General features: G+C 35.4%; 1 protein-coding gene across 1 annotated transcript in view; it reads right to left on the reverse strand.

The window, feature by feature from the left end:
• Window positions 1-21,373, reverse strand: part of LOC105338964 (uncharacterized) — a 38,166-nt gene extending 16,793 nt beyond the window's left edge. The window contains exons 1-22 of the mRNA XM_066085214.1: window positions 21,225-21,373; window positions 19,806-19,895; window positions 17,761-17,837; window positions 16,917-17,090; window positions 15,237-15,380; window positions 14,004-14,117; window positions 13,332-13,598; window positions 10,945-11,080; window positions 10,329-10,536; window positions 8,284-8,439; window positions 7,039-7,387; window positions 6,623-6,920; window positions 6,249-6,375; window positions 5,815-6,039; window positions 2,842-3,048; window positions 2,460-2,743; window positions 2,132-2,282; window positions 1,800-2,018; window positions 1,449-1,602; window positions 880-1,136; window positions 496-519; window positions 197-394 (exon numbers count right to left, since the gene is read on the reverse strand). Coding sequence (XP_065941286.1) covers window positions 197-394; window positions 496-519; window positions 880-1,136; window positions 1,449-1,602; window positions 1,800-2,018; window positions 2,132-2,282; window positions 2,460-2,743; window positions 2,842-3,048; window positions 5,815-6,039; window positions 6,249-6,375; window positions 6,623-6,920; window positions 7,039-7,387; window positions 8,284-8,439; window positions 10,329-10,536; window positions 10,945-11,080; window positions 13,332-13,598; window positions 14,004-14,117; window positions 15,237-15,380; window positions 16,917-17,090; window positions 17,761-17,837; window positions 19,806-19,895; window positions 21,225-21,307 — 3,942 coding nt within the window. The 5' untranslated portion in view covers window positions 21,308-21,373. The remainder of the gene's footprint in view (window positions 1-196; window positions 395-495; window positions 520-879; window positions 1,137-1,448; window positions 1,603-1,799; window positions 2,019-2,131; window positions 2,283-2,459; window positions 2,744-2,841; window positions 3,049-5,814; window positions 6,040-6,248; window positions 6,376-6,622; window positions 6,921-7,038; window positions 7,388-8,283; window positions 8,440-10,328; window positions 10,537-10,944; window positions 11,081-13,331; window positions 13,599-14,003; window positions 14,118-15,236; window positions 15,381-16,916; window positions 17,091-17,760; window positions 17,838-19,805; window positions 19,896-21,224) is intronic.
• Window positions 21,374-21,594: the final 221 nt, after the last annotated feature.

Genomic DNA, 21,594 nt, shown 5'->3' on the forward strand with positions numbered 1-21,594 from the left:
GATAATTGCTTCTCATCCTTTTGATGATTTTAATATGATGCCTAAACAGATCTCTTCTTCATATGTGGAAATTTGCTGAATGAGATTATTCAAAATGGAACATCTTTGAATCTAACATACTTATTTGATTTTTTGAAAAAGAAAATTACTAAAGAGTTAACCAATCACTGTTGAATTTCATACAAAATTAAAGTACCTTGAATGTTTCCAAACTAAGACCCGCTGCAGAGTACAAGTCCAGTGTCCCCACCTCTACAGGGGACACCACATCTGCACCACCGGGGGTGGTTCCTGCCTGGAACTTGTAGGTCACATTCAGATGGGGGTGGGAGAACCCCTCCCAGTGTGCTGTGAGACTATCCTTTATTGTGATAAAATCCACATCCTCCATGTTCTACATGAAGTTTATATTATACACATTCGTGAACTATTTTCTCATCAAATTCAAAAATCCAAAATATGACACTGTGTAGATAAGATAAAAAGAACACTTACAGGAAAGGCAAGTTGATTCAGTGTCTAAAAAATATATACCGGTATATTAAATTAGTATGGAGATCGAAGTTTAAATAAAAGTTTGTACAGAAGGAGTCTGACAAAAACTATCAAACAAAGTCCCAAAGAAATATCTTGATAATAAATGTACAAAACTTAAAATGTATTTTTAAATCATAAAAATACCTGTACTTCGAGATATACACATGCAAACACTGACATAAACATAAGGCATGTTTAAAAATATTGCTTTGATAAATAAGGCAGAGCTTAATTAAACTTCAGATAACACCTTGAAGGTATTGTGTTCAACTCTTGTAATATTCACTGAATATTGACAGTGTCCTGGTTAATATTAAAATTGGCTTTTTATGACATACTCACAGTTGCCTCGATGTCAAACACGAGTCCCTCAGAAGCCAGCTGTACATCATGAATGTAAGGCTCCGACACAGCGAAGGTGGACAGGCCTGCCGAGTTCTCTGCCTTGATGGTTACATAATACATCTGATGGCCGTGGAGTCGCCACTCCGTGTCAGTAATAGTGATGGCTGTACAGGTGGGATGATCCCCCACCACACAGGATCCACCACTCTGTAGGGGGGTGTAGCTCTGTACATCTGTGTGACCAGGGGAATGACCTGTTAATGGAAAAAAGGGTTTATATTTTAGCATAATGCATAAAAAGTATACACAATCATGTAATATATGTAAAAAAAAACATTTTTTTAAACATATCTAATACAATAACTTTAAAAAAAAAAAAAGAATAACTATATCCATGGTTTATAAACTTATTTACAATATTCATCTGGTATCATATTACTGGTTGTATTCTACCAACTTTAAAGAAGATTTGAATATTCTTTTTTTCTTTTATACCAAGCATATTACTGTGCCATGAAATTCAATATTACGTTGAATTATACCTCTAAGAAAAAAATAACAAATACCTATTGCAAACTTCAGATCTAATTTGTACGGTTCCTGGGCATCTGCAAAAGCCCCACCATCCCATGATGCAACAAGGAATCCATTTGTATGGGCAACACTGATTGGTCCAGTGAATTCTGGGGGTGTGGTGTCCATGAAGCAAGGACCAATTGACTGCAAAAAAACCCAAATTATTTCTATAATATGACATACAATGTAAATTTGTTTATTTGAAAGTTACATATAAATCACTTTTGAACCAAAATCGGGAGAAATTTAAATATGTCCCTGCTGATATCCTTTGTACTAACTTGAAAATATGCGAAGAGACTTCAGAAAATTACAAAAATTGAAATATGTCAGTTAAAGACCTGAATTCCTTCAACATTAGCTTTGCTGATGGTCTTTATTACAATGTGGAACTCTGTTCCATCAGGCACATCAGTGTGGAAAATGTGAATATGTGGGTGTTGTTTGGTGCTTCTGAAGGCCATGATGTCTGGGGCGGGACTTCCAGGGGTAGATGAGAAACCGACTTCATAGTCGTGTACACTGCCAGGGTTGTCTACTGGTAACCAACTCACAAATAGCTACAAAACCACAAATCATGGTATTAGTTTACATTTGTCCACCAGTAATTAACTCACAAACAGCTACACAAAACACAAACTGCTACTCCGGAAGCTCCCGTAATATCACTCACCATGGAAGACTTGGACAGCGTGGGACTGAGGGAGGGGGGTGAGCCTGTAGAATTCGCACAGAACACACTCCCATTGACCGTCACAAAGGCGTCGCCCTTCTTGTGCTCAGCGGGCAACAGATCTAGGTCAGCAACAACTGTTGCTTTGGTGCTGCAATGGTCAATGTAGGAAAGCTTGAGTGTTCATTAGAAAGAAAAATAAATTGTTTCATTTTTACTTTTGCTCTAAATGTACATAGAAGTCATTAGAAAAAAAACCAATATCATTGAAGGGTTAGGATGGGGAGAGGAGATTTGTACAGTTTCATTTCTGCAAATCATGTCTTACATGCAATCGGATGTTGGATCTTTAATCAGCTGTCGGAATCTATTATTGGTGACAATCCAGTAGTTGGAATTTGTGGTGTCAGTCACTAATCCCCCAGTTGTAGTGGCTCCCTCTATGTTCACCTCCTTCACAGATGGCACTGCGGTGGTGACAGTCACCCCGTCAGAACATATGGGCTTTGAAGGCTCCAGAGCTCGGTTATAGGCCACCACACAGATGTAGTACTGCCCCTCTGTGGTGACTGTATGGGTAGCATGCAGGGAATAGGTCTCAAAAATCTGACCCTGAAGTCAATAGCAGATGGTGAATAAAACCTGGATTACATCAACCAACCTTTCAATACTTTTTAGTGTAAATCATAAAGTAACTCTATACTACTTACATTTCCACTAGCCTCAAGAGAAAATGCTGAAGCACTAAGTGGCTTTGTGTCATAACCATACTGATAAAACAGAACCCCACTCTCCCTGTCGAAGAAGCCCTCCCAATGAGCATTCAGGGTCATACCCTGCTGGTAGTCTACTTCATCTGTCCCTGGGACACCATCTTGTACTACACCCGTGTGAGGAGAGGATGTATCGATTGTTATCTGCAGAAAAACAACATATCTGGACATCAAACATGATGAAAATGTGGGCAACAATATGTCACTTATTTTGCCCACTTTTTTTTTCACTTGTCCACCTTTCTCAGCTATGGCAATGTGTATCGGTATTCCTTTTACAAAAAACAACCACAACAAGAGGCCCATGGGGCCACATCGCTCACCTGAGCAACAATGGGCGTTCAAAAAATATTGTGCCATATGGTCCCTCGGTGGAATAACAAAAAATAAATATTGTAAAATATTCAAATTTTACACTTATTTTTGCATACACGTAATCTTTGACATTGTACCTTCATGAAATACTATTTTTTTACCAGATTCAGAAAATCCTACACAAGATATAAAACTAAATATTTGGTAGGGATACACTGTTAAGTTGTTAACTTCCAATTCCCTATATTTTCGTTCTGCTCCCCCCCCCCCCCCCCCCCCCCCACTTTGTAAAGCGATCAAAATATATGAGAGCATATATGTACATTTTTTCATCAACTACTTACTAGTTATTGTACATAAAAAAAAATATAATAGTTATTGTTTTTTATTTTAAAAATCCTACATGTATAGAAATGAAAAAGAAAATTGTACCTCAATGTGCTCAATTCCTCAAATTAAAAACATTCAAAAATTTAATTTGTCTTCTCCATTATAATTAGATGACTGTTATTTACCTCGCGTACAAACCAGGATAATTTTCCGCTGTGATATTTTCTTAGGAATAGCAATAATTACTTTATCCCCGCAACAGAAATGTGTCAGAACTATGGAAACTGTTTTAAAGATGTCGTTTTTAATTACTCGTGTCTGAAAAACTATCAAAATTGATGTAGATTTCACATTATTTATTGTATAAAGAGGGGGCCCCACAGAGTAGGTATATACAGAATATCATTCTTTTATTTTGTTTGTACAAGTATTTAACATACTCTAATTCATATAGAATTTCTAATGTTCAACCAAAATTTCAGCGTCAATCGTAGAATTATAAGCAAGATACAGAGCTCACAGTTCGCCTAGGTTTGAGTCATATTTTGTTCACATAAGTTTATTACATTCAGCTTAAGATTTTTAACTTGGTATTTCCTATTCAGCATTTAAAATGGAAAAAAAGAATGGCCTAAGATTTTCAATTCTTTTATTCACTCAAGACCAGTTCACTAGTTTTTGAGGTTCAAAATCAGTTTTTATACAAATGTACACAAACACAGTCAAGGATCACATGTACAGTAGGAGTAATAATGACGAAAAAAGGTTAAGTTTACAATACAATAAGTTGTTAAAGTTGGTTTCTGGAAGAACAGACTTTGAAAATTTTGTTAAAAAATATTGACAAATTTTTTACTTTTTTAATCTTTAGTTTTTAAGATCTGTGTACAAACATAGAATTGTGAGCAAATCTCTGTATCTTGCTTATGATTCGAAGCTTAACACTCAAATATGGTTTGTAAATAGAAATTGTAAACAATTAAACACAAGAAACATGCACTAAAACAAATAAAGAACGCAATTTATTTTTTCGAAATGAGTCATATATATACATGTATATATACCTACATATTTCTGTCAGCAGTATCAAACTCTATTTAAACTGAATAAACTCGAGAAAATGCCGAGCATCTCAACAAAACCTATTGCATTAATCTACCATTACGCAAAAGATAATGCCGAATTATCGATAGAATGAATTGTATTTCAGTACTTTTTTGATACATCAGATTTTGCTTAATTTGCGCAGGTAAACAGTTAACTGTTTGATTTACCGAAGTCTCTGTTTGATTTGATACGTAAAAATCACGAAATACAGACGATAGTTCCCAGGTTACAAAGCATAAATAATGAAAACAAAACGAAAATCAGAACAAGCTAACACCAACGTCATGTGTGAAAACTGTCACCGCATTGAAATATTTAGCCTCAATTTACTTCACAAAATCGGCACCAATATATTTTGCATGTTTCAAAAATTTCCCTTCATACGCAAACTGTTGCACAACAAGCAAATTCATCAAAGTTAGATCGACCCTTTTTCGTATAATGTCATGGCTGCTTTAAACAACGAACCTCGTTTTAGAAAATACGAGTCTTGATAAAATGGGTATGCAAATCCGGGCCGTGGCAAAATAAAAGCAGGGGCCGATCGGCAATGGTCAATTCCAAATACGCATTATTTTGCAGCAATATCTACAGCGAATACAAATATACTGGTCCATCAAATATCCTGAAATTTTAATAAGATTGGCAGATTAATAACTGCCAATCTTTTGTTTTGCTCAGGCCAAGTCTTGCCAACCCATTTTACCGGATGCCGAACCCGAAGCTATTAAACTGATTGAAACACACCTTTCCTTTATTATTATTTTCGTAATAACTCAGATTTGAAACAGAATTATTCCTTAATTTTTGCAATTTATAGTTTCCTTCCCATAAGGATAATTTATGCTAAACTACGTTGAATTGGACTCAGTAGTTCTTGAGAAGAAGATTTTTAAAAATGCACCCCCTTTTTCTACAGTTTCAAGGTTTTCTGTGCTTTGAATACAGATCGGACTTTTATTTCTGCAATTTATATTCGCCCTCCCATAAGGATGCTTTGTGCCAAATTTGGTTGAAATTGGATAAGCAGTTTTAGAGAAGAAGTTCAAAATGTAAAAAGTTTACAGATGGACAGACGTCCGGACAGATGGACGACGGACAAAGTATGATCAGAACTTGAGCTTTCAGCTCAGGTGAGCTAAAAACCAGAAAGTGTACCTTTTTGGACAACACTGTAGTCAGTTTAGCTTTGTTTGTAGTTGTAACTTGTAAGTAGTAATCAGAATCATGCAGTCCTTTGTCTTTTCCAACCTTTAGTCCTCCATTTGTTTTGATTGCAGGGTTTATTTGAAAAATTTTATGGTAAGCCCCCCAGAATGGAGTTTCATAGCAGTTAGCCCCTCTTGCATAACTGCCATATTTGGATTCACATGCTGCAGTATCCTGTTAAAATACATGCATAAGTTACAGTAACTTTAAATGGGTGATTCCTTATGTAAGTACAATTTAAATTGTTTATATGCATGCATGCATGTTTCATTCACAGATTTTAATAACACATTCCTAAATTTGGGCTATTACTGGTACTTTTACACAAAGTCAAGAAAATCTTTGGTTTATTATTAAGATTTACAGGCAACAACAGTTCTTACATTTGCCATTCCTTGGACAGGGATGTCTTCATAACCGTGTATGATGTCTACTCCTGTGAAATTATCAAACAGCCTCCAGTTAATACTGTCCAGACCACTGTGGTAATCATAGGCAATCCACTCAATCCTACCAAAATAAAACAAAATTAAAATTAACTGTGTAAATGGATGTGCACTAATAACAACAGATTATTCAAACACAACATTATCACATGTAGGAATTTACAGTCAGAAGAATATAGCCCATAAAATCTCAGATGCTATAACATACATGTATATAAACAGGCCTTAAAATGTAGATAATCAAATCATGTTTTAACTGCTCTGAAAAAGACAGTTTTTAGTGATTGGTTTAATTTGATATCACTTCTTACGTCATTTCTGCGAAGTCCTCGACTCTATGTACACTGACATTCAATCTATCGCCTCTAGTCAGCCATAGGTCTTCAATGAGAGGAGGAGTAGCATCTCTGTACACTGTGACCGATTCATCCAGGTATTTTCCCAGGATGTCGATAGCTCGCACAGTCACATCCAGCTTGTTACCGTCCGACCACGGCAAGTTAAGCTGGTTCCCCTGGGCTGAGATGGAACTCACTGAAGTGAAGTCTTGAGAATCCACAATGCCAGATGTATCCGTGACATTGTACGCTACTTTGAAATCCACGCAAGCTAAAAACAAAAATCTTCACCATCACTTCAACAAATCAGTATTACCATTTTCTAATGTGTAGCAATAAAGTGAAAATTTCAAATAATCTGTGCAAAATTTACAAAGCATTGAGTTTACCATGAACATTAGGAATCAGATCTACTTGTCTTTCTCCATAGTGATCATCATATCTGGATTCCACTGCCTGATTTTGTCTAACTTTGTTCAGTGTTCTATTCATTTCATGATGATGATTCAGAAATCTGTCTCTCCACAAAATATCTACGTATCTGGTATCCTTAGTGACCCATTCAAAATTGCTTTCTGAGGAGGCAGTTTGGACTCTTGTGACCTTGCCAGGTTTTAAGGTAACCTCAGAAATGTTATCATAGAGGAGAACTTTTCGGCTTGTCTTGTAGTTTCCTGCTTTGTCAAATGCCGAGAAATGAATAGCAAACATTCCAGGATGAGGCAATTCAAAAGAGGCCTGAAATATTCACATTTAATAACATAAAGTACAATCAAGCAATTATTGTAATATATGATGCATATGCATTTTAACAAAAATCCACATGTAAGCCATATTTTGCTTCCCAAAGTGTCACAAAAGAAATATATTTTACAGCGAATTACAGAATACCGGTAGAGTTTTCAATAGCTTGCTAGATTGATCAATAGGGTATTCAATTTGGTCAGCAAGGTATCACATTAGGTTCAAATCTAGGTCATGTGATTACTCAGGTATGACAGCAATAGAGTGAGTTAATCTGGTTAACATTTGCACGTTTTGGGCCTTTTTGTTTCTCTCTGTTATCCTACATTACTGCTATTAAAGTCTGAACTACTTAAGCAGTCAGCACAAAAAATAACTATTAGTGCTGTAAGATGCATAAGATGCACCAGGAATCAGGGAACCAAAATGTTTAATGATTTTTTGCAGGGAAAAATATCTCCTTTTTAAAGTTATGCTTTTCTCTTTTGTTTGTTTCTTCAGAACTGCCTTTTGAATTACATTTTTTGAAAAACAAAATTCAAATTACTCCAAGCAGAATTGATGCTCTATAGAGTCCAGTGCTGTCCAGGTGAACATTCTTTTTAAAAGTCTATGAATAGAATAGCTAACAATAGGAGAGAGTGTTCTAGAGGTTTTCTTTGTGTAAAATGAATGGGTTGAGAGCAAAATAACAATCTACACTTGAGTAACCACAGGACCTAGATTTAAACCTGATGAGATACCTTGCTGACCAAATTGAATACCCTATTGAGCAATCCAACAAGCTATTGAAAACTCTACCGGTATTCTGTAATTCGCTGTAACTATTCATTAATCATATTTTTTTCTGATAATTAGCAAAACATTTTTTAATAGCTCCATGCTTTTACCTGTGTGGCGTTGAGTGATATATTTGTTGGACTTTTGACTGTTTTTTGTTCATATAACTCACTCCCATCATGTCCAAGTTCAAAAACTTCATACTGGTACTTTTGTAGTCCCGACAAATCATCGGCCCAGCCACCCCAAGTCATATCCACTGTTGGCTGAAATTAAAAATAGCTCAAAAACGTAATTAAAGTTACTTTATTATAAATAACATGTAGTGTACACACGTCTAAAATGATACATAATATTAACAAGAAGCTATGAACATGTAGAAAGAACAAAGACAAATATAGACAAGATGTTTGTAAAACACCAATGCCCCCTTACTTGGGGATCTCTGTGTAGAAATAAATAGAAACTGCAAATACCGTTAATTGGAAATTTTCAGAGTCCAAGGGGCACAACTCTGTAAACATTGCTCGATCGTACCCAAAATCAAAATTGACATACTAGATATTATTATAATAAATCTAAATAACAAAGGCCTATGTGCGGTATTATGCATTTTTTGCCACCAAAATTAAAGCTTTATTACAAGCTCTAAAAAAAAGATGAAGGATAATTGTATTGAAAATAAGGGTGTAAAAGTTTATCACAAAAGTGACGTCATAATGTAGAAATGACTTCATGAAGATTGCCTTTTTTTAATAAATTGATGTTTTGTAGCAAAATGTGGGTGTTTTCCGATGGTTTTTCGACTGGGAAACATCGAGCGCAGACTATTTAACAAGAGGCCCATGGGCCACATTGCTCACCTGAGGAACAATCGGTATGATAAAATCAGCTTGATGGAGTCATAATACAAACTATCTGGACAATGTACAATGATACATGTAGATGCTGTATATATAAAGTCCATTTTCCCCTCTGGATATTCTTATGTTTATAATCATTAGTCCCTTTTCTAACAGGATGATTTTATAGTCATATCACATGTTGCAGTTCTCAAAAAGATCCTTAACAATTATTTATTTATGGGATATTAAAAACTCAAACTCTGAACCTTCTGTGAGACCGAAGAATTGTCCTGGGGCCAAATGTCTTAACAATTATAAAGAATCATTTGGCTGATTAGTTTCTGAAAAGAAGAATTTCAAAGATTTACTCTATATATTCCTATGTAAAACTTTGACCCCCTCCCCTGTGGCCCAACCCTACTCCCAGGGGTGTCATTATTTTCAAAACTTTGAATCTACACTACCTGAGGATGCTTCCATACAAGTTTCAGCTTTCCTGGCTGATTAGTTACTGAAAAGAAGATTTCTAAAAATTTACTATACATATTCCTATGTAAATCTTTGACACCCCCTCCTCCCGCCCCATTGTGGCCCCACCCTACCGCCGGGGATCATGATTTTCACAACTTTGAATCTACACTACCTGAGGATATTTCCACACAAGTTTCAACTTTCCTGACTGATTAGTTTCTGAGAAGAAGATTTTTAAAGATTTAATTACCCTATATAATCCTATGTAAAACTTCTACCCTCCATTGTGGCCCCACCCTACCCCCTAGAGATCATGATTTTCATAACTTTGATTCTACTCTACCTGAGGATGCTTCCACACAAGTTTCAACTTTCCTGGCTTATGAGTTTAAGAGAAGAAGATTTTTAAATATTTACCCTATATATTCCTATGTAAAAAATTGCCCGATTGTACCCAAAATCACACTTGGCCTAGATATTTTCATAATAAATCTATCTACAAAATTTCATACTAGTAAGTGCAACTTCTGTGTAGAAAATAAATGGAAACTGCAAATAATTGGAATTTTTCAAGTCCAAGGGGCATAACTCTGTCAAAATTTGCTCGATCGTACCCGAAATCAAACTTAACTTAGATATCATAATGATAAATCTGAACACAAATTTCATTTCAGTATGTGCCAACTCTGCCAAGAAATTGAATGAAAATGGTGGACCGACCAACCGACAGACAGAGAAACAGACAGACAGCAGCAAAGCAATATATGCCCTCCCTTCTTCAAAGGGGGCATAATAAAATTCTGGTAACTCAGTATATAGCACTGAACACTTGAGCTTACAGATTCAGTCAAATCTGGAACACTAAGGAACTGGGGATTATTTATCCCTTGCTCTAGGTTGTGGTACGGGGGAGCCAAATCCCAGTGGTATTCAAACTCCCTCTCTGTTGTATTTCCTACAAACGGGTGGTACTCTATCTTGTTTCCTGCCTCTCTGTTCTTTACCTTCACATAACCACCAATGGTTGCTTGTAGGGAGAAAAACAACCTGAAACAGAAGTCTAAGGCATTAACAATCACCTGTGCAAAGCCCTGAGAATGAAATAATTTTAAGATATTGAAACTTTACCTACATAGCAATGTCATTTATGATCAAAATGGCAGGAGAAACATTTAGAAATGCAGTACTTGAGGATCATAGTACATGTATATACACTATATGTACTCTGATTGTAAATAGAACACAATAAGTATTCTTGTCTGGCAATATTACAAACTGTATCATGTAGTTCTTAAAAAGAATACATTGTACTATCTCAATATACATTCCTATGTAGAGCTTCCTACTCCTCCTGGCCTGGGTGTCACTACTATAGATAGTTGTTGTTCATAAACTATGTAAGAATCTACACCTTTTTTCAGAATAAAAAATACAGAAAAAGATCATTGTGCATACTGGTCATCATGCTTGAAGCCTTGTAATGATTTCTTCAGGTCTTCAAAGGTTCTCTTACAAGAGAAGGCTGTTGATAGAGGGGCAGCCTCAGATACATTCTCACAGTTATGTATCAGCTCGGCTATCTTGGATCCCCCTGCAATTTTATAATCCATCAAAAATTAATTCCTTGGTTCTCAGGCCCACGCGCATCTGATTTAACATTGTGCATTGCCCATTTTTATCATTAAATGAATAAAATAAAATTTTGATAATGTGCTTGCTTATTCTGAAAAAAAAAAAATTTCGGAATTAGGACCACATTTTAGATACTCAAGTCAATAAAACGCTTGACTTAATAAAGAACATAATTGTAAACAATGCGATGATTCACATTTAATTATAACAATTGCAAATGGCCGCCGAATCTAGTTATGAGATGCTGTGTTTAGTTATGATCGCGACAGCAATGATTTTACTTTTGGTTTATCAAGAACTTTGTTTAACCTCAAATGCATAAAGCAGGAGAGTTTCTGAAGCTTCTACTATACTAAATATCCCATTATGCTTAAACATGAGGCTTTCTCAAACCTCGTGGTAGTGGTGTTGATTGAAGAACATGACGACTTATTTATTTCATTTAGTTTGAGCTAATAAAAAGAAAAATACTGCATCCTTTTTTTAAAGAAATAAAAAGAAAAAAATTATCTCCGCTGGACCGCATCTGAGAATAATTTTTTATGGCCTAAAATAGAAAATTTATGTTTAAAGACACTTAATCATCTATCTACAGACAGATAGATATTATGAAATAATAAATTTTTAAATATGTTTTACGGTGCTACCGTTCTGGCGAGCGCAGCAAGAATTACACATACCTTGCATCATTGTCAACCTAGTGTTATTCATATAAAGGTATCAACGAACCTCAAAGAATTTTTGAGAGAGTATTGCGCTACAATAAGTATGCCAAAGGTACTAATTTTAATGGTTATGATACATACAGCTCAACCCCCTACCTCGAGAGAGAGAGAGAGAGAGAGAGCCCGGTCCCTGTTTGTAGATTGTGTAATTTCCCACTTTCAAATTTAATGGTTTGACTATATGCAATATCTACATAAATTTTTTAACTGTTTATTTTTTCATTTTATTCCTTTTTATTTAGTTCAAAATGTCCTATTGTTTATTTCCTCCCTAATCATATACTTACCTGCCTACTGTACATGCATGCACAATTAGCTTAAAAATGAATCGATATGACAGTTAAGTATGGCTCTTGCTAGTATATATTTATATAATCTCTATATATAACAAGAATAGAATTCCTGAGTCCCCCGCCGGTCAAGCAGTATACTAGTATCGACCAAGGCTGATTTAGGAACTTGACCAAGGTATTAGGGTATAAACATTTGGTATAAATTTCATGTAAATCCGTCAAAATTCGTAGGCATGAGAGCACTTACAAGGTCAATTTTTGGATAAAACGGAGTCATTATTGTGGTTAAAGTCCCATAACTCCAACAAAAAGTATCGACCAATGCTGATTTTCGAACTTGACCAAAGTATTAGTGGTATAAACATTAGGTATAAATTTAATGAAAATCCGTCAAAATTTGTAGGCATGAGAGCGCTTACAAGGTCAATTTTTAGATAAAACGGAGTCATTATTGTGGTCAAAGTCCCATAACTCCAACAAAAAGTATCGACCAATGCTGATTTTTGAACTTGACCAAGGTAATAGTGGTATAAACATTTGGTATAAATTTAATGAAAATCCGTCAAAATTTGTAAGCATGAGAGGGCTTACAAAAAAGTGTGAGGGACAGACGTCCGGACGCACAGATACACGGATGGATGCCCAGGATTTCTATGTTCCCGCTCCCCGTTGCGGCGGGGGACAAAAAAATAAAAACAACTCATATGTCAATGAGGCAGGTATACTGAAATAGCTAGTACATTCATTACAGATGTTTGATCCACCTCTAAATTAATCGCGGGAAATATAGCGCCAGTGCACTGTGAAGCCATCCATGACTTTGTTCGTCTTTGTTTACGTTTCTCGACTCGATACGAAGGTATGGTAGCATGTAACAAATCTGTTGAGTCTCGCCAAAGCATATGCGGTACTCCAAACATGTCTTCAAACTTTAAGACACCGAAAATTATTAGTTAAAAGTCAGCCATTTTTGGCATAGCACCACAGGTGAAAACATTAGAGAGCATTAAGGGACATAGACAAAAAATTTTGTTTGATGAACTGTAGGTTTAGCTCGTTCTTTTTCCCGCGCACACTAGTTCTTAGAGCTCGCTTCGCTTCGCTTCGCTTCGCTCCCCCTGGGCTAGTGGCCAAATTTTGTAATTGCACACCCCTGACCAATATATAAACCATGGCTTTTTCCAATCCTTACCCCTGACTTGTCGTAGCTTTGTGGTAGCAAACTTGATTCCAAATCTGTAATCTGTGACATAATGGTCCAGACCGGTGAGATCTGGGGGTGCAGCAGGAAGTTGGAAGAGAGCATCCCATTTAGTGACAGCCCTCTCCCAGGTGACATTGTTGGTCCATCTGATGGGCTGTGGTGGGGCTTCTTTCAGATCTGCAGGGTTTGCTAGGATTCTGCCTGATGAGTCCTCTAATTTGCACTCATTCCCCATTATTGATGCCTCCGTAACAACTTTATAATTAAGATGATGCACAAATAACAGTCAAAGTTTGAAAATCAACTCTCAATTGTTTTTAGCTTGTCTTTCTGCAGAGGAAATCAATCACTCATTTTCTATTACTGATGTCTCGTTAACAACTTAAATATAAATATACCAATATATAAATCATGGTCAAAGTTTCAATAATATTTTTAGGTTTTTTTTGCAAATGGTGTTATCAATGCTTACTTTGTTAACACTGGTATTCACAGTGGTGTATTGTGGCTTACTTTGTTAACAGTGGTGTTTTTGTGGCTTAATTTGTTCAGCAGTATATTATGACTTACTCTGTGTCACAGTGGTTTAAATATTGTGGCTTACTTTGTTCATTGTAATGTCATAGTTTCGTATTTAGTTCACAGTGTATTATGACTTACTTTGTTCACAGTGGTGCCCAGTGAAGCCTGGAGAACACTGACACTTAGAGGCCAGGCCATTCGTACATGTCCCTGGGAAACACCGAGTACTATCTGATCTCCAGGAACAAGCCTCTGGAAATAAAAGATGTCAAAAATACATACCACAAATGACTTTAAAACATACAAAGGCCAATAAAAACAAGAGATGTTTGTGAAACACTTATGCCCCCTCCCTAAGAAACATCCACAAAGAAAATGAACGTAAACTGCAAATATTTGAAATTTTTCTTAGTCCAAGGGGCATAACTCTGTCGAAAATTGCTCTATCATACCCAAAATCAAACTTGACCAAGATATTATCATGATAAACCGGTTTACTAAATATCATTTCAATATGTTCATCCTCTGCAAAGAAAATAAGCGGAAACTGCAAATAACTGGAATTTTTCTACATTCAAGGGCCATAACTTTGTCGAAAATTGCTCGATCGTATCCAATATCGAACTTGATCTAGATTTTATCATGTTTAATCTGTATACCAAATTTCATTTCAATATCTTCATCCTCTTCGAAGAAAATGAACGGCAACTGTTGGTAGACAGACCGACAGACAGCAGCAAAGCAATATGCCCTCCCTTCTTTGAAGAAATCAGTAACTTAAGAAATCCTCTTTAACTTGACTGCTAAACTGCGTCAACTTGTCTTGACATCATGTTTTGAATGTTACCATGTTGTGTGGTGACAAAACATGTTGTTTTAAAAATCCAGTAACAAAAATATCCTTTCACTAGTTCACATATCAATAAAATAGTGATGGTGCATAAATTAATCTGTTAGTTATTACTTTTATGAAAAATATATCATAGGCAGCCACATTGTCTTCGTATTTTTTGTTTGACCCTGGTATACCGGGTATCTTCTTCTAAAGGTACACAACTAAATCTAAATTTGATAGAACTGTGACCTTTAGAAGAGATTAAGTAACTCTGTGCTAGCTAAAAATTATAATTCAATCTATATCAAAATATATTTCTTCTTATTTTTTATCTCACTTTTTATTCTTATTTTTTGTTCAGCAAATACAACAGCAATCAAATGCTTTGATTTTATAGCGCTAATACTGTATCCTTGTAATATTATGTACACTTAAGACATTTAAAATAAAGATTTTTTGATTTATTTTACAAGTTCCAGTACATTCTAAAATGTTCAGCGTAAACACCAAAATAAATGACTGAAACGGATACTTACGTTCACATTTTGTTTTTCCACTGGGGATGGGGGTGTAGGCCCTGTAGTATTCCTTCTCCGCAACCTCTCCATCACAAAAGACGCATATATTATCTGACGTGGATGAGCAACGTCGATGATTACAGTGATCAATTGGGGGACAGACTGTAACAGGAAAATACATGTACCCATTATAATAAGATAGTGATTTTTAATTTGTTGTTGATTCATTTTGACAAGAGTCAGCTGTAACAAGTGCATGGCAAGCACAAATCTCTTCTGATTGACCTAATTAAACTATACACTGTAATGAATAAACACTTGAGAAGGAACTAGGCTTTATAGTGTTTTTTAAGGTAGGTGACTTGAACCTTAATTAAATATACTGTCTGTGTACCCACTGCAGTGGTGATAATGATTGAAAAGTATATTTCCTATTTATTTTTTTTAATTCAAGCGACAAAACTCTGTCAAAAATCATCAGATCAGAACCAAATTTAAATTCAACCTGTATATTCATAAGATACATCCATATCCTCGGAGGTCCATGAGTCGTTACCCTAAGAATGTCTTCCACTTTAATCACTTAATGAAAATTTTGACACTAAATTATTAATAGCATATCTAAAGTACATCTATTTCTTCGTAAAACTTTACACTGTATTCATTATTTTTTATTTGATAAACAAATAAGTGAGCATTCTAAGCACCAATGAAGCGGAGACGGCCATTTTGAAAACTGGTCCTAGAGTCGTGACGTCGGATATAAACAAAACTATGAGGCCAAAACAATCTAAACATTTGTTAATAATGGAAAATAGTGCTAACAATAACGAATTGCACAATATAGCAAATTATGAAAATAAATTATAAATATTTTATAACAAATTGAACAATATAGCCTAATAAACCATAACACAATAACACCGGACGCTTTAAAAAAAAAACTGTAGTCTCAGGGTCAACTTTATGCAAAACTGTATCTCTGAGAGCATTTGGCACTTTAAATATCATTGATGCCTTTTTCATTGAAATTTTCATGTTCTTTAACCATTTGTATGCATTTGTGAAATTGTTGGGGAATACATTCTGTTATTGTTTCTTTTTGGAAACGGGATTAACCTAACAATAACACAAAACAAACTTCAAATGCTATAAGGAATTTTACTTCTCGTAACTTAAAATTATCCTTGTTTAGCCTTGAATATTTAAATCAGATCACATGAATTTCATTGTTAAGATGTCAAAAAAAGAGACAACCGCTGTTATATTCTTAAATTTTAGGTTTAGATGAGTATTTGGCCATTTTCATCTGTAACTTTATTTGGGAATAAGAAATCTCAGCAATAGTTGAAAATAAAATTTGAAATAAAAAAATGTAACCTTTTTTGATCGCATTATCGGCTGCTGTATAGTAAGAAGTGATGTCACATATCGTAGTAAATTTTTTTTTTCACGGAATGCCTAGCCTAGAACCTAATCTCGAGATATACGCGAAGAAAACAAAAGGGACACGACTCAAGGACCGTAACGAATTTAGGACCTCCGACGATATATCAAATTTGAGTTGAAAGTGTGCAACAGTTGTTGAGATAATGATCAGAAAGTGAATGATGATGGAATGACAGGACTGAAGGACAAAATGATGTAAGGATGTAATGATTTTTCAATAAAATTTAGATATTAAGGATTCCGTTATACTTTTGCAGTATGGCCCATCTCCATAGAAACCATCATTGCAGTTGGTGCAATTCTCCGGGGAGGAACATGAGCCTCCACTGTTCCGCTCCACTGAGCCGTCACGCTTCAGAATCTTGTCATCCTTGTAGGACCGGGTGCAGGCTCCCGTGGGATTTATCTTTTTATTACAAATTGCTGTGGAAAAAAAATAAACTCAATCACATGCCTTGGCACGATCAAATAATGAGAATTTAACAACTTACTTAAGGCAAAACAAAAATCAAGATTATGAAAAACATATCATAGACAAGATTAACACTGCAGTACTAGTTCATATGTTCATCCATTACAGGTACTCAAGATTCTATTCATTTCCCTACCATTCCCCAATCTCAATCAATGTTAAACCTACATACCACATATGCTCTACAATGTTTGAGTTTGGAGGCGAAATCAATAAAAATAAATATTGTACCAAAAGTCCAAAACATGTCTGGCTTCAAAGATTTACTGTTCATCAGTTTGACCATCCTTTTACATGACACTTAATGGCTTAAGGTAGCTCACTACATCACAACTCAACCTTTTTAAGACGTTATAAGATGCTTTTTACTATAAATATTTTGTTTAATCGTTAACTTTAAGTATCCATTGATTTGGTTGAATATCATCATAGCTCATAATAGTATACATTGTATAGTAATTTTCTGCTGATTTGAGAAACTATTTCAAGGTGTAGTGTGCCACCTTAATTCACATAATCTGAAATTCATTATTTTTTACAATATCTGATATAACATCTAACCATGGCAAGTCTTTAATGAAATAAATTGAATCATAAATATCTAATAAATAGAACATTTACCATGATTGCAAGCTGTGATATTGTCATCATAGTAATTATATCCATCACAACAATACAGCTTCTCTTTTGTAATAGTTCTAGTAAAAAAAAATATTCAAATATGTGATATAATAAATAATACATACATGTAATTTAAAATCAATGTAAACTATTTGACAATGTATTCACTTTAAAATAAGCCGTTTTAATAAAGCAATATCAGAATGTACAATATGATTTTTGACATGCATTTAATTATTCAACACCAATAACAGAAATGAATGATCACATGAAGCAAAGGTCTAATGAACATTATTGTGTATTTCACGTTTTGCAATGAACTCCAATAAAAAATAAATGACCAAAAAAATATGACTGAATTCAGAGTTGCTTCATTTTGCATCCTACATAATCTTTGATATATTAATATATACATGTATATACCCTTATAGTCCCTTTTTTTATTAATGATATTTATTATTTAATAGAATTGAAGACATACACTTTTGTGTTGTGTTTTTGTGTTGCGTGCCTATACAGATATACATGGTCCTGCCATGTATCCCTCCAACTTGGAATCTTCATCTGCTTTCAAAATGGTGACATGAGGGGTATATCCGCTGATAAGCTCACCACGCTAGCTTGTAGCATGTGGCAAGCTTCTAGCCACGACCTACCATAAAGCGTTTTGACCCTTTCGTTGGGTCCTGTTTATCCTTTAAGGTCCACTCTACCTCCTCTATCGCACTCCTAACTCCTGAGGATGACCAACTCTTCCACAGGGGACTTTTAGTAAAAGTCCTTTGCATAAGAAAACTTCCTTGCTTGACCCTATGAGAGCGGTGTCTTAAAGGCTGTGGCCTGTATGGTAGAACATCATGCAAGTCAACAGTTAGGGTCCACTTGCCCAAATGGGATTCAATAGACCACTTGAGAAATAAAAGCAAGTGTAGCTCACCAGCATGAAGCACCAGCAAGCACTGCATGAGCTTTTAAAAGACAATGCATGAGCGAAGAGAAATTTCTTAAAAATAATTATCTGATGGGCAGATCCAACTGCATGTGTCGTTTCTTATGAATCAGATAGTGAAATTGTGATCATCGTACTGGCTTCTCTGGTGGCTGGTAGGCGGACGGGACTGGACTGACTACTCTGGAACTCAAGGTATTGGGGTGGGCAGTGGACCAAGGTCAGAGGTCATTTACATATTTAACATGTATTAGCATAACATTGTCCATTTCACCAGAGACATAAATAACTATTTATAACTATGTTATTTATGTCTCTGATTTCACCACATTGTCTCTGATTAATATAATAACTATATACTTATTATATGTGTGTTATATTTATTTATTTATTTATTCACCAATCAAGGGCCCTCAGGGGGCATATACATTTAAAAAAAAATAATAATAATAATATCATGATTATAGCAAATAATGAATGAAATACTGCTCACAATGTCCAGGCAACAATATGCAAAATGTTTCATTAATACAATGAAATATATGTATGGGATTTACACATCAGTGAATAAAACAGCTATACAGAACACAAACATACATAAAAAACAACCACGAGATATCATGTGTCGCCACCTACCACTTGCACCAGCAGGACAGTAAGCCAGTCCAAGGTCTTCTGTAACGACCATAAATTCAGTTTTCGCGCCATTATTTGTTGTCACGCACGCCTTAGATAACTCGTACCACGGATCAACCAGGACACCCCCCCCCCCCCCCCCCCCCCCTGCAGTTGATCGAATACATTTTAACATTCTGTGTCCTAGCTGCAGGTCTGTAGCTCCCGGTCAGAAAAAATTCGGATGGTCGTCCATCCGAAAGTTTTCAGACCGGGAGATATTTACGTCCCTGCTTGCAGCTATCTGGGTGCGTGATTTGCCACGTCACGCAATCTTTTTTTCTCTATAGTTATTTACTACTGTCTAAAATATCTGACATGTATTTTTCATAATGACATTTGATTTGCCATAACCTTCAACCCCCCTTCCAATCACAGCCAGTATGTGTGCATAATGGTTCAATGATGTCGAATGGCATACCTGTATGTGGCGCATCGACCCCATTTCCAAAATTTACACTTCCTCGTGTATTTTTCCTGCTCAGTCCAGGTTTCCTTACAAACGTTTGGCCTGAAAAAAGCATGTGTTTACACATAATTTGACTCAATTTGAGCAACAAAATAAGGGGCATTGCCGGTCTTTCCGATTCGCGCACAAAAATTATTTAGAACCATTTTAACAAGAACTTGGATTTTGGGTAGATGCGTCAAACAGCAATGTGACGTAGGCCTGTAGCTATTTTATTGCTGGCCACTTAGCCATATATCTTTGAAATCAACAAGATTTGTCTGGCTTTTGAGCTAAGACTACGCAATCGGTGCATATTTCGCTTGAAACCGCGTCATTTTTAACTTGTTTTGACGCAAAAAATAGGTAGCTAAGTCCAACTGAAAATCCAAAGTCTTGTTAAGATGGTTCTATTGAATCGGTTTTACTAAATGTAACCAACTTCAAATCCACTCCGTATATCAAAAGATGCACCTAGAGTTAATCATTCATATTCAAGTTTTGACAGAATAATACAGTTTAGTACTAATTAAGTATTTTAACTTTATATTTACCCTATATGCAATATTTTGCCAAAAATGACTAAGTTCAAAAGCTTGTATTTTTTTCAGAAATTATCAGAAATCAAATTCCTAGGAATATGCACATCTCTGATATATGCAAAATTCGTATGCAAAAGAAGAACCTCCTATCCTGAAAACTGTAGGAGTTATCCGTACAATGAGGGAACCCTATATGCAATATTTTGCCAAAAATGACTAAGTTCAAAAGCTGGTATTTTTTTCATAAATTATCAAAAATCAAAATCCTAGCAACATGTACACCTCTAATATATTTTCAATTGATCTGCAAAAGAACAACTTCCTATCTTGAAAACTGTAGGAGGAGTTATTCGTACAATGAAGGTACCCTTTTGGCAGCTGCCCGCCCACCCGGCATTTCCGTTGGAAAGCACGGTTAAAAATCAACATACTGTGATTTCATAAATTTTCGTGATTTCGTTTTTGACTTGATAAACGAAAATTAAAAGTCCATCGAAGAGCATATACCGTGTTGCTACAATTATTGGTCTTAAAGTAATTATAATGTATATGATAAACAACAGTATATTCAACGAAAAATGATGTCCATGAATATCTAAAACAAAAAATTGAACATTGCTTTTGTTGAACAGTAAATCGCTTAGTTTAATTTTTCATATATATTTTTTTTCGAAACCCCCCAAAAAATTGTACTTGCACAATCTAATAGTACTAATCAAGTTTATGTACCGTATTCAGTTGGCGTCTAAACCTCCATTATTACAAAAAATAAATTCCATAAAAAAAAGTCCCAGCTGTTATAAATAAAAAGGCGCTACCCAAACTCTTTATTGTGCATATGAAATCTTACTTTCCTTCTTGAAGAGAAGAACAATCTATCCATAAACAACACTCAAGAAAGACCCAGAGGAACAGCCACTTCCACATGACCATGTCAACAACGATACTAAACTACTACATGTATTATCCACTGTTGTCTCGTCTTAAACCCTGCATGTCTCAAAGCCAGTCCCTGTCACCTTATTTCTTGCAAAAGGGTTATACGCATGTCTTTTGTCGCCAACGCTTTCACGGATAAATTATACCAGGACCTTTTGTAAAATGTCTGCCGAAGAAATGCTTCCAATATGACGCTGTGCATATCGCGCTAATTTATCGTGCTGTTTTGTGTAGAAAGTGTTGCGGCCTTGAGTGATCGGGTATTGTCAGTGGTCTTCATT

Source organism: Magallana gigas, chromosome 5, assembly GCF_963853765.1.
Source record: "Magallana gigas chromosome 5, xbMagGiga1.1, whole genome shotgun sequence".
In the NCBI taxonomy this organism is placed as follows: domain Eukaryota; kingdom Metazoa; phylum Mollusca; class Bivalvia; order Ostreida; family Ostreidae; genus Magallana; species Magallana gigas.